General features: G+C 35.5%; 1 protein-coding gene across 2 annotated transcripts; it reads right to left on the bottom strand.

Moving 5' to 3' along the window:
* Positions 1–1205: 1205 nt before the first annotated feature.
* LOC121254941 (oxysterol-binding protein-related protein 1D) lies at positions 1206–12604 on the bottom strand. 2 transcript variants are annotated; one of them, XM_041155182.1, is made up of 8 exons: positions 11676–12598; positions 9033–9389; positions 8285–8372; positions 6570–7039; positions 4936–5091; positions 4283–4591; positions 3230–3574; positions 1206–2803 (listed from the first exon to the last, which is right to left on the bottom strand). In XM_041155182.1, exons 1-8 carry the CDS (start codon positions 12189–12191, stop codon positions 2630–2632), a joined length of 2415 nt encoding a protein of 804 aa, XP_041011116.1. In that variant the 5' UTR covers positions 12192–12598; the 3' UTR covers positions 1206–2629. The 2 variants fall into 2 exon arrangements, with proteins under 2 accessions (XP_041011116.1, XP_041011117.1); XM_041155183.1 differs by lacking the exon at positions 3230–3574 and having other exon boundaries at positions 11676–12604.
* Between the last annotated feature and the right edge of the window lie 2695 nt (positions 12605–15299).

Raw genomic sequence — 15299 nt, 5'->3', positions numbered from 1 at the left:
CCTAGTTCTTACGTACCTAGTTTTTGAAATTTCAAAATGACGAATAGGAAGAACCTTGATTTTAAATGTGAGAGAATTAACAAGAAAACGAACATAAGAGCAAATGGAGTAGAAAGTAAAAATGACGAGAATTGCTCTTATATATAAAACGCCAAGCGGTGGAAGCGGCAGAAGAGAAGGAAAAGAAAAATTAAAAATTATCCGATTTTTACAAATATGATAATACCAAACTGTAAACTGTCAAAGGATTGGTAGATGAGGATAATAAAAAAAAAAGTTTATCCAATTTCTACAAATATGAGATTAATAAATGCCAAACGATCCAAGCGGTGACCGTTTCGACAAGAAGGGAAAAATAACAGAACTTACGAGAAATCTAATCTGTAAGAAGTGAAAAAGGAAAGAAGGTTAAAATACATTCTCGAACAGAAGCCGCTTCTCAGGTGTATTTTCGTAAAAAGAAAAAAAGTGATTTTACACCAAAATCTATTCGATGCAAACGGTGAAAGGGAAGCTGAAGTAAATGGTAATTTAATAACAACAGTAGCTCCAAAATTGGGAAATAGGCTCATAAATTTAAGGGTAGGACTGTAAAATATAGAACTCAAAGAAAACAAATACCAAAGATGGATGAGGAAAACAAATAGAAAAGTAAGGGTAAAAATAGGAAAAAAAACGGAACACAAAACGGCAAACATAGGGAAATTAATTTGAAAAGCAAGGGCAAAATATGAAAAAATAATGGATGAAGGCAACTGGCCAAGGATACGAACGAAAAATAAATAAAAAGGCAAGGGCAAAAATGGAAAATATTAGTAGACGGCTGCAGAAGCTAGGGATGGAAGTGGAAAACAAACAGAAATGGAAGGATAAAAATGGGAAAAATAAAACCAACGCAGGACGTCAGACATGGGAAAATGAACTGAAATGCAAGGGCAAAATGAAAAAAAATAGTGGACGAACCTGCTTATTGACACTTATAAGATATATATATATATATAGATATATATATATATATATTATAGGATGAAAGAAGGAAAGAGAAAATCTCAACTGGAACTGAAGAATATCGTAAGGATTTTAACCATAACTTTGAAGTAATAAATATTTCGATACCAATATATTTTGGTTTGTCGGAATAGTCGGATAAATTATAAAAACCAATTATATATATATAAAGAAAAACTATATTCCAAAAGAACATCAATACAAGTCTTAAAAACATACATACTCGAAAAACTTAATAATACTTCTCAATACAATCTTAAAAACATATATATCTGAAAAACTCGTAATACCATACATATCCAAAGTCCCGATCCCACTATTTCCCACCTACACAAACTCCATTATCGTATACAACACAGCCTCCTATATTCACACCGATTCCATACAAATATAAAATATAGACACATCCTTTGATTTGGACGATCAATTATCAAACAATGATATTCTGAGGCAAGACAACAAATTAGATAAAAGAGACAACATAGGAAAGAAGGGCCCTCAGTTTTTCGGTGCGCTAAACATATGCAAGCAACCCACAAAAAAGAATCAGATTCCAGAAAATAGTTCACCAAATCCAACCGACTTTAGTAAGCAAACCGATGCCTCCACTCACAAATCAACCATGAAACTTCAACGAACTCAGCAAGTTCTTGTCCGTTTCCTGCTCCATGTCCCATTATTTAACTTCAACCAACTCACATATGATATCAAAGCAGAGAAATAAGATGCAAAAGTTTTACAGCTTTGCTCCGTCGCAGCTCAAATCGAGCAATAACAGATTGAAATGGGTGTGGAGTGGGCTTATACTTGCGGCGTGGAGTGGGCAGTGGAGTGTGGAGGTGGGCATTGACCTACGGCAGAGGAACACAAGCTGAGACAGAGCTGATCGATCAACACGAGCGGACCGAGCTTCAACGGAGCAACAGGAGCTGCAATGGCATGGAGCAACACGAGGCTCAAGCTGTGAGTCTGCAACGGCATGGAGTGTGGAGGTGGCTTTGGCGTCAGTCGTCGGAGTGTAGAGAGTGGAGACAGAGAGCAAAATGCCAAAACAGAAGACTGGAACTAGGGATCTCAGTTCTCATCCAAAGGGAAGGAAGGGAAGAAGAAAATGGTGGAGGAATTACAAACGTGCCCCTTACTATTCAAAGCATTTACAATAATGCCATACGTAAATGCTTCGAACTGGAACACTCATTCCGGCCAGAATACCGGAATTCGTCCGAAACATGCTGAAATGGCTACAATTTTAGCCGGTACGGAACAACTACCTAAGCCGTGCCAGTTACTGTTCCAGCACGGCAAATATCGGTCATTCCGGCTGGAACAAAACGGAAATGGAAACATTGATTTTAACTACTTAGATGACTAGTGAGGTCTCTACAAGTTCCCATTAAAAAAACTACAAGGAAAAGAGTGCACTCCAATAAATACTGCCCTTGATAGATGAACCAACAGAAAGGGTGTAGATCGCAAAAAACCTAACAAACTAGGGTTACACTTTTGCGGAACTTCTTTATGACTTGACAGTACCTATTCTAAACTCACATTCAGATGAAGGAAAAGGGGGAAGATAAGAAAATGGGGGAGGGAAACAAAATAATTTAGTGCACAGTAAAACTCACTCTTCTCCAGAGCAAGAATGGCAATCATTACACTGGCCAAATATATCAGGAATTCCATCCCAGTTCTTTTTTTCTTTTGCTTCCCAGTATCCACCCATATAACGGTAGCAACCATCCTCATCCTTCTGAAACCATCTTGGCTGCCACCCTCTCTCCTGCAATTTCCTTGCCTGTGTCACGAAGTAAAACAGGGGCTGCTAAATGTGCTTATCACATGATGAAAGGTATGAAAGAAGACTTGCATATATTGCACTTATCATCAACTTCATTCCCTAATAATCATGACTACCAAAAAAATCGAGGCTTTCAATCCAATGCATTAAAAAGAGTGGATTCTCAAAAGCACAACTTTAGATATCTATTGTGAACTTGAAGTATTTGAAGTTCACTCCAGTAGGTAATTTGCTATACAAATGATGAAAAAATACATCTGAAAGTGGTGAAAGGCTGGAAGAAGTTCACAACTAGTAAATTCATATCCACGTGGCCCGGACCTGAGGTTAAACTCGATCTTTCATCACATAGCTATTCCCAATTCCCTTAGACTTGAACATGAACGCAAGGATAATTACATAACAGGATGAAAAGGTGAATACCTGTCTCTGTAACTGTTCAAGTCTTAGCTTCTCGGTATTTGCCAATTCATAGTCTCCATTCTCTACGTGTCTTTGATCTGGCCTCAGCCTCGAATCAGTTGGAGGCAATTTCTCCAATAATCCAGGTGTCAGTTCATTTAAGGATGTTGCAAAAGGAGAGAGATTGTATCTTGTCTTAGTAACATATTTATCTCTTTCCCACAGGAGTACAGCTTCCGTCATTGGATCATAACCCTTAGGCTTTGTAAATGGATCTCCCAGCACATAATACATTGCCCCATCCCACTTCCCAACCAACATAGCTACCTTCTCTCCACTTCTATTGTCTTGCACAAATCCATGGACCTGAATTTTATGAAATTAGACATAAATTCTTATTAGTGATTAGCAGAGAAATAGGAAAAATGGTCTAAATTTGTCAATGCTTTTCTCATCAACAGATTTAAAATTTTGTTAGCATGATTCATGAATGCAGAACAGTTTTCTGAATGAGAAGTTAGCCTTTTCTTTCCACCAAGGGAGGGGGTGGGGGGCTGTAGCACCAAAATTCTGGTCTGCTATGATATTGATACTGCATATTTTTTCTATGGTTATTTTTAAATTTACATTTGATCTGCACACAATGATACTTTGCAGATGAAAGCAGAAAGGGTAATAATCACCAAATCCTCTATTTCCCTTCCATGTAGTACATAGAAGTGGAAATCTAGTTAAAAAGCAACGTAACATGGAACGAACAAAACCAAAGATGCTGTCGGATATATACTGCGTCATGTTCAGCTTCTTTCCTTTCATGGTCGTTTTCATTTAATCTGCATACAATTATACTTCATGGATGGAAGCAAAAGGGTAATAATCACTAATTCATCCACTTCCCTTCCATGTGTACATTGAAGTGGAAATCTCAATACAAAGCAAAGCACCATGAAAGAAAAAAAAAAAAACCACAGATGCTGCATCTGAGACTGCGTCTTGTCTGTCAAACAAAAGTGTAAGGGCGTGACGTGTCTAATACTGCATGTTTTATCCTCTTATTTGAACTATGAAACTTACCTGATGTGGATTTTGGTCAATGATGGACTGCTCCTTGAACTTCAGCTTGCAGGAGTAATTGCCACTTCCCTTAATGTGCATGGTTCCATAATGGTCAAAATAGATTTTACCTAGTATGATATTGTATATAGAAGTGGTAACCTTGCTCCACTGAAATGTCTCACCATCCTCAAACTGCAGAGTAAGGATACCTACAGGATCAAGCTGAATAGAGCGCCCCCAAAACTTGCCTTTGAGATTAGAATCAGCCCAGAATTTCCATCCTCTTCCCTCACAATGACAAGCAACAATCACTGGGTGGTGACTAACCTGAGTGGGAGCTGCTCGTTAGACAACAGTTTTGTTTGTGATTTTTGAAACACATGGCCTCCACACATTATTTCTATAAGTAATGCAATTTTATTAAAAAGTTCAGATAGACGCAACTCAAGTATACAGGTGGTATAGAAAAGGAAACACCCCAACTAGCAAGAAGAAGAAAAAGAGTAAAAATCTTTAAAGTCTAGAAAAGTAGAGCACCCACAACAAAACTCAAAAATTCAATGAGTTGGAACAAGAAGGCAAGGAAGACATGACTTCACAGTTACCCATCAAAATTTCTTGCAGGTAGTGTTAAAACTACAAAAGGTCAAAACTTTGAAGAAAAACATTACTTTCTCGGAGAAAAAACGAAGCCCTTTATCTGGGTAATCAGCCTCGTATGTCTCCCCAAGGAGAGGATTGAAGGGTTTGCACTGCCGACCTTCTGTAGATGCATAACCAGAGATGGCAAAAGCTGCAATGTTTAAAATTCTCATCAAGTCATTCCCCTGCACCACATAAAATCCTAAATTTTAAGTCACAACTCTCACACATATATCAACCTGGTCATAACATAAGCAAAACCAGAACAATCACGAAATTATCAGGTAAACAGTCCAGATTAATTCCAGGATACAATTTGGATAAGAACAGATTGAAAATTGTGGGAAAAAAAAGTTTTCTGGCTACTTCAGTGTACCATTTTTTCTGGCTACTTCAGTGTACCATTAAATCTCAACTCCTTAAACTTTTGAATTCCTCTTTTAATTTTTTATTCTTTACAGCATTCTTCATCAAACCAATCTTTCTTGAAAAAAGATGTAACCAAACACACTTGAAAAAACACAAAACCAACAATGAGTTTTCCGATAGTCTCCTAAAGGGGAAATCTGTGTTCATGTGTAGAGATAGAGAGAGAAAGATTGCGTTGCCTTAGATAAAACGACTCGATATGTCAAATTATGAACAGTCAATTACATTTGGACAATGTGCTGGTCCCTTAACTTCATTGTAACAAGCATTCCACTTGCCTGTTAATTAAATTGTTCTCTATGCCATCTCTCAAAAAGTACATAAAGCTACTTCCAGAAATAAAAATAGAAGCAAAAGAGGGTATCAAGTATAAACACCTACCATTGATTGTAACTTTAACTAGATGAACCATAAATAGCACTTAGAGAAGGAAGAAATAGAATATATTTTCATGCCTAACTGCCCAATCAGAATGATGAGCAATAATGAATAAAGGTTCACATTAATTGGTTTTCCTTTTCAGTAGTATACACATTAAGAACAAGCCTTCTGACTTGGTTGTCTCTTTCCAGTCAGAAGCGAAGGGGCTCAAGTCCATGGATTTCCATAGGAGCAACCAAGAGTGAGGAGTGAGTGTTACCCAAAAGTTAAGGCCTAGCTTAAAAGGCTAAACTCCTCAAACTCCCCGCCCCCCCACCGCCAGGAAAAAAAAATACATATTGAAAATTTTATTGCGTTCAAATTCTATTCAAGATGCCCAAGTACTATATAAATAACATTAAGGCCTCGTTTGGTTCCACAGATGAGATGAGATGAGATGAGATGAGATGAAAAATATGTGAATATTAGTGAGATAGTTTGGGTTAATATGTTTTATGGGGTTTTGGGAAAGGAGAGAGAAAGTTGAATAAAAATATTATAAGGTTAAAACATTTTTAGAATATAATTTTTTAATATAATTTTTGGTTTGGGATTTTAAAAAGTTGAATTATTTTTTATGTTTTATTTGGAAGTTTAGGAAAGTTGTAATGACTAGGTAATTGAAAATTTGAAAATTTGAAATTGAAAAGTGTTTGTGTTTGAATGTTGAGATGAGATGAGATGGGTTGAGACCATCTGTGAAACTAAACAGGGCCTAAAGCCAGCAGCTCAACTACCTGGGATTTAAATGCAACTAGGACATGATGCTTTAAATCTGCTTTGAGACAAAAGAAAGTACAGGTGAGGACATGACCTGCTTTCCCCATTCCAGCGCTCGATCAACCAAGTAAGAATACTCCAGATCTTCAAAGCACTTTTGCAATGAAGACAGTGGTTCATTAAAATATACAGGAAGACAAACTCCAGAAAGGTCCTTTCCAATGTTATCCTTAATAATCGACCACAAGCCCACAGGCTTCTCTTTCTCCTTTGGTTCTGGCAAATTTTTCCTTCTTTTGACATAAGGATATTCAACTACCCTGATCACCTTCTCAATTCCACACAAACGTTCAGAAGAAGAAGAATCTCTATTGAACATACAAGCATTTCCCAGTGTTTCCCTACTCCTATACGAAGCACTTCTTAAAGCGTCTGAAGATGAAAAATCATTTGTATCAAAATATGTTCCATCATCTTCATCCGTTTCAACATCTACACCATCTTGACTCTCATTATCAGCACAAGAGTCTGTTGCACTGCCCTCTGACATGACAGAATAGAAATCTGTAACATGAAATGAAGATAAGAGATGAGTAGCATGTAAAACTAAATGCATATAAATGTGTGTGTGAGCGCGCATGCTTGTCTATTTATGTAAGTATATGTTATATATAATTTTAGGGATAAATACATTTTTCACCCCTCAAACTCCTTTCCACCCTAAACTACTAAAAGTGACTCATTGTATCCTCAAACTACAAAAACCAGACACTTTGCAATCTCTATTAAGATTCAAACTTCAAGATAATGTCATATATTTTCCATCCATCTTACCGGCCAGAACTAATTAAGAGAGTAAAATGTCAGTTTTTAGTAGTTTGAGGGTGCAATTTGTTAGGTTTGTTAGTTTAACGTGAAAAGTGCAAAACCCTTGGTAGTTGGAGTGTGTACAGTGTACTTTCCCACTATTTTAATACAGGAAACTATAGGAAAGAAACTTTTGGAGCAATCTCAGTGAGTTGTTGAGGAAAATCTAGTATGAACGCCAGGTTCGACAGCCTAGGAATACATAAAAGAATCTGCCCAAAAACATATAGTGCTGCAGTTTTTTTTTTTTTTTTTATAAGTAGTGCTGCAGTTCAATGAGCTACGTTAAGTGACAGCAAGGATACTTTTTTTTATAAGTAATGCAAGGATACTTTTCTAAGAGTAGTGTGGAAGATGGTTCCAATGTACTTACTGTGGTGAATTTGGAGAAAGAGAGAAATTATCAGAATTTCGAAGATCGAGAACGGTCTCTGGATGAACTTAGAAACCTCTTCATCAACACGTCTTTTTTTTATGGGCAATAGTTATAGATTTCAATGGGCCGTCTTCACGATTTTCTTGTATCGTCATCTGTTTTTAATACTTAGTTAGGTGCTTTCTCTTGTATACGTCCCGTGTACTTTTGGACCTATTTATCATTTATCAATAAAGTTTTTGTTTCCCATCAAAAAATATTTCTAAGATTTATGAGCCTCATGGTTCTTGTTCCAGTTCAATGAGTTACATTAAAGGCCAAAAAGGACATATTTCTAAGATTTAAGAGCGTCGTGCAGTTAAGTAGAGGTACGTAAAATGCAGACTACTGTAAAAGATCAGGAACTAAACTTGTTATCCATTTAATAGCCGGAATGTTCATGCACTCATATTTATCCAAAGAGTACACCTGTATGCACTTCTTAATAAACTTTTGTATACCACGTCAGTCCAAGTTTAAGGAATATATATTTTACAAAACACTATTACCATAGAAGCAGGACTAACCACTAAATCGCCTATTCCCTTGACCGCAGTATGACTCACGTTCCTTTGTTTCATCCACTACAGTAGTTTCCAGCTCTATTTTATCAGTCTGCAAAACAAATTTTAGAGGAAGAAATGATTCCTCAAACTATTAAGTTTTTCGTCACAATATATTCACAGAAAATTAACTGAGAAAAATAAACTGCACTGTCAAGTACAGTGCAAGAATTTTGTATATAGCCTTACGATCTCATAAGACATTTATCAACAGATGTCATTCCCAAGGAAATCACACTGTGAGTCAGCAGGTGAGGAAGTCAAACTAAACGTTATGCTGCTCATCTACAGCCCTACCTTCTATAAAGCTATTTACTAACAAATTTAAAAAAATATTTAGTCACCACAATATAACAAGCTTCCACATACTGAGCATGGCTGAGGTTAAAAAAGCTCCGAGGGAATAAAATAGAGAAAGCTAAAAGGGTTATGAATAAGGTTCTTGTGGTTTTGAAGTTTTGCATCAACTATCTTACATGTACATCAAACCCAGGAACTTGCTTCGTGCCACACAAGTTGCCAAGAAGTACTAAGATGTACAACATGTTAAGTCCATAAATAAGGTAGAATACCGGGAAAACATTCAGAACATGGGCGGTAACTGTCCAGCGCATCCCCACAGAACCATGGCATGATTGTCATCCTCACATTTTAAAGACTGTTTACCAGAGTACAATGTGCTAGGATGGAGAAATGGAAGCAAGACAAGTACCTCCAGTTGTCTCAATGAGTCCAACAACATTACATGTTTATGTTGAAGAGCCTTCAACTGGCTTTTCAACTCAGAGAGTTCTAATAGCATGATTGATTCACAATCTTTGATGACTGCTTCGCCAATGCCTTCCTGCAGCATTCGTAAACGGAGTTTCTCTGTTGAAACAACTACATCTTCAGTAGAGGCAAAATCAGTGCCAGTCAACACTCTAGGAAATAGATTTTTAGCAGCCAGCAGTGCCTCAATCCATGCAGATCTGTCCAACGTAGATACACACTGCAAATGAAGTGTTTTTGTTCCAGTAAAAACGGAAAGCCTTTTATTGTCTGATTTGCTTGCACGGATTGAAGAAACCTGCAAAGCAAACTTATATAATTTCACCAACTGATAAAACAAAGGAAAATATGGAAGATAGAGGTCACAAGCACACAATTAGTGCATATGATCATCAAGGTTGAGAGATAATAATTAAATAGAGCAAGAACCATTTGGAGCTAGGGGTGTCAAATCGTGTTAACGAGTCATGTTCGTGTCGTGTCAAGACATGTATATTATACTATATAGGTCAACCCTAACCCGACCCGTTAAGCTTATCGTGTCAAAATCTCAAACCCTAACACAACGCATTAACATAACGGGTCGTGTCGTGTCAACCAGTTTTGACCCGTTTATGTAAATGGATTGAAACGGACCCAAAATTAACCGATTTTATCTAGTTAAGTTTAGCATAATTTTATATAAATATTAAAATCACAATATCTATAAAAAATATAAAACTAACTACAAGTCCAAAATTACAATCCAAACAATAAAAATATCGAAATTAAAATCCCAACAATTTTATTTCTTAGGTATAAGGGTATAATTGTAACTTTAACTTTCTTAACGGGTCATAACGGGTTGACCCGTTATCAACCCGTTAAGCTATCATGTCTTAACAGGTCAACCCGTTTTGACCCGAACCCGTTAAGGGTAAACCCTAACCCGCTTTTATCGTGTCGTGTTCGTGTTGGGTTAACGGGTCGTGTCACATATTGCCACCCCTATTTGGAGCAATGGATGAGGACATTCAACTTTAATTTTCAACTGCAGGTTGGGAGAATACATGGTTGAGTCTACTTTTCTTTGGTACACTGAGCACTTACTGAATTGAACTTGAAAGGATAAATACAGAACTAGTCTGTAAGAGGCCCTCACGCATGACACCATAATCTCCCAAACTTGCTTAGATTGCACATATCAACACCATAACCAAGGGCCATAATTTTTATTTTTTTTTTAGAAGAGGTCAGCGAGTGACCCCACCCCATTTTTATTAGAAAAAACCCCTCACTTATGGCGGAGGAATACCATTGAAACATCTCGACACCTGGGGATAACAAATAAAACCCCAAAAGCCCAAACAACCCGGATCAAATCCTAAAAACAAAAAATACATTCTTCCTTTTTTTTTTTTTTTTTTTAACGCCTAATATGGGGAATACCCCATTTATCCGTTCAAACCAGGCCACAAAACCATCTCTCTCTAAATTCCTCACCAATAAAATCCAAATTCTGACCCTTTTCACCTTCCTTGGAAAGGAAATCCGCTAACATGTTCGCTTCACGAAAGATATGACAAACTGTAGCATTCATCAGCATCTTACTAATCAATTTGGTAGTAGAAATTGTACTACAGAGAGATCTTTTCAGAAGGTATAAGCTTCTCTCCCTGTGTTTTGCATCCCTGATATCCCCAGAACGTAGAACTAGGGTTCACGGCAGGTAGCATGGACATATAAGCTTCCTGACAACATTGTCTACTTCAGTTTTCTTGCTTTGAATTGGACATGCTTGGAAACAAATTTTAATTTCAATACTAAAAGTTGAATATGTAAACCAAAATGCAGTTGCATGTTCATCTTCGTACATGCAGTTTACACTGTTGGTTACTAAAAATTGTTCTATATCCACGGAAGGGTTCTTTCCACTGCAAAGCAGTTCCTCCCTCGTCTTCTCTTGCATAGAGTGGTTCCCAAATTTATTAGTCTTCTTTTCAGTGGCCTACATGCCTGATTGCTTCAGGAAATAATCCCCTCATTCTTTGTGTGAGATGCTAGCAGCTTCCATGTTTACTTTATGTGCCAATTATTGTGCAAGCAACTGGTATGAGCCTACGTATTTTCGCAGGAGAAAAAAAAACCCTGTTTGAGCCTATGTATCATGGAGGGCCGGACTCTGCTGCAATATGTACGCCCAACATGCATACACCATATTTGATTTTTTAATGAACTTCAAATTTTACTCATCTCCCAATACCGTTAACCTAAATCATTCAATAGCCTATGCTTTCAACTCTAAAAATTGCCTGCAAAATGAGTCAAACCAACCAGTCTAACCAGAGCCTAGTCCAGCTTGCCTTCACTTCAAATAAATTCAACACCAATTATAGTAAAACTAAAACTTCACGTTTAAGTTAAACAAACAGTTGACAGGAGTGTGATGGTCTGATGGGATATGTCCTCGTTTTGAAAATCTGGATTTAAAATCCCCCGCCCTTTGTATAAAAAGAAAAAGTAAACAAACAGTTGAGCCACGACTAATCAAATCGTATCAGAATATAAACGGAGTTAATTATGCATTTCGTATCAGAATATAAACCTTCAAATGCACTTCGCCAAAAGGCTTGCACTGCTTGGCCGACGAGCCAAGCCGGTTGCTACTCCAATTAGCCTTCCTCATATACCTCAGAGAGTCCTCGCCGATCACCCTACCGCCTTTGTCTCTTGCCGGGTTCATTAGAATCTTGTCCGGGCCGTGAATCTTATAGTACGAGATCACACCGTCTTCGAGCACGAACCACCTCGACCTCCATCCCTTCCCGTAGTTCACCCACTTGTACAGTATCCCGGCCACGCTGCCACTCACGCCCCCATAAGCTTTCGATTCCCTCGCTTCGACGACTGCATCTTCGAAATCCTGGTTCGCTGCGGCCGAAACTTTGTCAGAGTCAGTCCCGGTCGACGAAACCTGAGCCGAGAGACCGGTTTTCGGGTTGTTCACGGAGTTAATCGACGCGCCGAGCCCTAACTGGCACTGACCCGGAGGCTTCTCAAGGATCCGGCTAGCCGGGTCCCGATCGATGGAAACCGGAGCAATGCAGCAAAGTGGATTCATCTCAGTCAATCAAAAAAGCATTCAACGAAAAAGCAATCCATAACATGACACCGTGGGTCACAATAGCCGAAGAACACACCGACTCAGGGCCGTAAGCGGGTACTAAAAATGAAAATATCAGATTTGAGGTAAGTCGGGCAATGCAGGACCCCGATCGGAGCCGAAAGAGGATGGGAAACGAAACTTTTCGGCGATGACATAAAGATCAAGACGAGGAAACGAAACGGGCTTGGAATATGAGAGAGAGAGAGAGAGAGAGAGAGGGGGTGGGGTGTTTATAAGAAGAAAAGGTGTGGAGCACCGAGATCCATTGGAGACAGTGGACAGTGAGTAAATTGGGCAGCACTGCACCACCTTCCCCTCCCCTCCCCAGATAGAAGCGTAGGCCAATTTATTACATTAAAATCAAATAAATATAAAAGATGCATGGGCTTGTCTGCTGGTGCTTCTCGGTTCTAAACTTTGTTTGGTTAACGTTGTCTGTAAAATTTGTTTAGACGAGATTTGTAAGTTGAGTTGAGGGGAGACATGGAGTGAAATAAAATATTATTAAAATATAATTTTTTAGTTTTATTTTAAAATTTAAAAAATTTAAATTATTTATTATATTTTATTTAAAAATTTGAAAAAATTATAATAATTGAATAAAATAAAATGAGTGAAGATGATTTTTAAATATAAACAAAGCTTTGGATCTCATTAGGTTACGCAATTCATATGAGATAGGGTAAGATGTTTTGTTAAAAATTTAAAAAATTAAATTATTTATTATATTTTATTTAAAAATTTGAAAAAATTATAATAATTAAATAAAATAAAATGAGTTAAGATGATTTTTAAATCTAAACAAAACTTTAGATTTCAATACATATGAGATGGGATAAGATGTTTTGTTAAAAATTTAAAAAAATATTGTTATAATATTATTTTTATTTTAAAATTTAAAAAAATTAAATTATTTATTATATTTTATGTAAAAATTTTAAAAAATTATAATAATTATATAAAATAAAATAATTTAATTTAATTTTATGTAACTAAACCAACCCTTAATAATTGGAGCATGAGATTTAAGATAAAAATAATAATTATAGCCATGAACTCGATGCCCCCGATCACATGTCCCCAAAGTGCCAAACACTTGAACCCATGCTCCTCTTATCTTCCCTCTATTTCCACCAGCTACTCAAAGTGCCGTGATGCGTGTCCTGCACAAGAGCAAAGCTCACTAGGCAATTACGTACCACGGAATGTTTGGAAATAATTTTGGCCTCTCTCATTATTTTTTTAAACATCACTTAAATATAAATATTTTTAAATTAATTATTAATTTATGGCAACTTTTTTAAACTAATCATTACCATTTTTTCAAACTAATAAATTAAAAATAATTTAAATTTTTTTAAATTTTAAAATAAAAATAATATTAAAAAATTAAATTCTAATAATATTTTAATTTTATAATATTTTTTATTCAATCTTTTAATGTACATTTTCCAAAATTTCATAGAACAACTCAAACTATCGTTTTATTATTCACAAATTATTTTATTACTATTCATGAGATTTTCATCTTATTTTATTCTCCAAACATCTGCTATTCATTTAAACGGATAAAGAAATTAAAGCCAATAAGCTAGTGCAATCTTTCCTTCGATGATATATGAAAAGTTAACAAATGAACCATTCAACTAGGGAAATTCACAATAGAAAACATCCCAAAACAAAATGTATACATGGAGAGAGACAGAGAGATAGAGGATCATATAGTTATGTAGAGGATATTGGAGGAGCTTGGTGTTGTTCGTTGGAGGACCACGAGCGAGTACAACAAAAAGAGGAAATAGGTGACAAAAAGATATAGAGGTGCCGTAGGGGCGGCTCAAAGGCAAGCAAACTCATCTCAAAATTTTTTATAAATTTTTTAAAAAAATTACTCAAATATAAAATAATTTTTAATTTTTTTATCTAATAATTACTTAATGATTATCTAAACACAAAATCATATACAATTTTCTCAAATTTTTAAATAAAATATAAGAAAATAATAAAATTTACAAATTTTAAAAGAAAAATAATATTCAAATTTTTTTAACTTATAATATTTTTATTCAATTTGTTTTGTCTTCTTTTTCAAAACTTAATAAAACATCTTAATTCAAATTGTTTTATTACTATTTATAAACTATTTCACTATTATTCACATATTTCTCACAATTTTTCATCTTATTTCATTAGCCAAACATGCCCTAGCCACTTGATCAGGCCTCCCAAATGCTGAGGCCAACCAAGTCCACATAAATATATTATGTGTTCTTTTAGAAGGAAAAACAAATCCACAAAGAACAGGTGCATTTTATACTTAGCTCCAAAAAATGGCCCTTGCAACTTAAAAAATAAATAAATAAATAAATAAAACCGAACTAGTGTTGTATTAAATACACCCATTTTTCTTAATATTCCATCCATATTGCATGTGGGTATAGTTAATGTTTGAGATTATAATAAATGAGGAGAGACGTGTGATATAATATGAATAATATTTTTCCAAAATTTTTAAAATATGGTGTATAAAAAAGATTGTCTTGATCTTAAAAATTTTCTAAAACATGGCATAGATTATAATCTTTATGGTTTAAATATATTTTTATAATTAAAGTAATACTCCAATTGAAGCATTGATATGTATATTTACGAAATGCAAAAATTGCTTGTAGAATGTTATTGAAAACTCTCATAACAGTTGGCAACAATGCCTAATATCTATTAAAAATGATATCTTAATAAATCTTATATAGAAAATTTGATTATTTGCATCCTATAGAGGCTGAAATGTTAACATGATGTATCTCATTATATTATAATTATATAAATAGTAATTTTAAATAATTTTTAAATATATTTATATTTAACATGATGTATCTCATTATATTATAATTATATAAATAGTAATATTAGATACAATCATTGGATGTGCAAGCATTACATACTTTTTTTGAAAAATAAGTAGAGTTTACCGTTAAAATACTAATATTAATTTTTTAAATTCTGCTACATACAGTCATTTTTACGTACTTTTTGTGCACTATACTAACGTGATTGGCCAAA

Source organism: Juglans microcarpa x Juglans regia, chromosome 3D (genome assembly GCF_004785595.1).
Source record: "Juglans microcarpa x Juglans regia isolate MS1-56 chromosome 3D, Jm3101_v1.0, whole genome shotgun sequence".
NCBI lineage: Eukaryota > Viridiplantae > Streptophyta > Magnoliopsida > Fagales > Juglandaceae > Juglans > Juglans microcarpa x Juglans regia.
The sequence above is the reverse complement of the archived record's forward strand: the minus strand, read 5'-3'. Positions and strand labels throughout refer to the sequence as shown.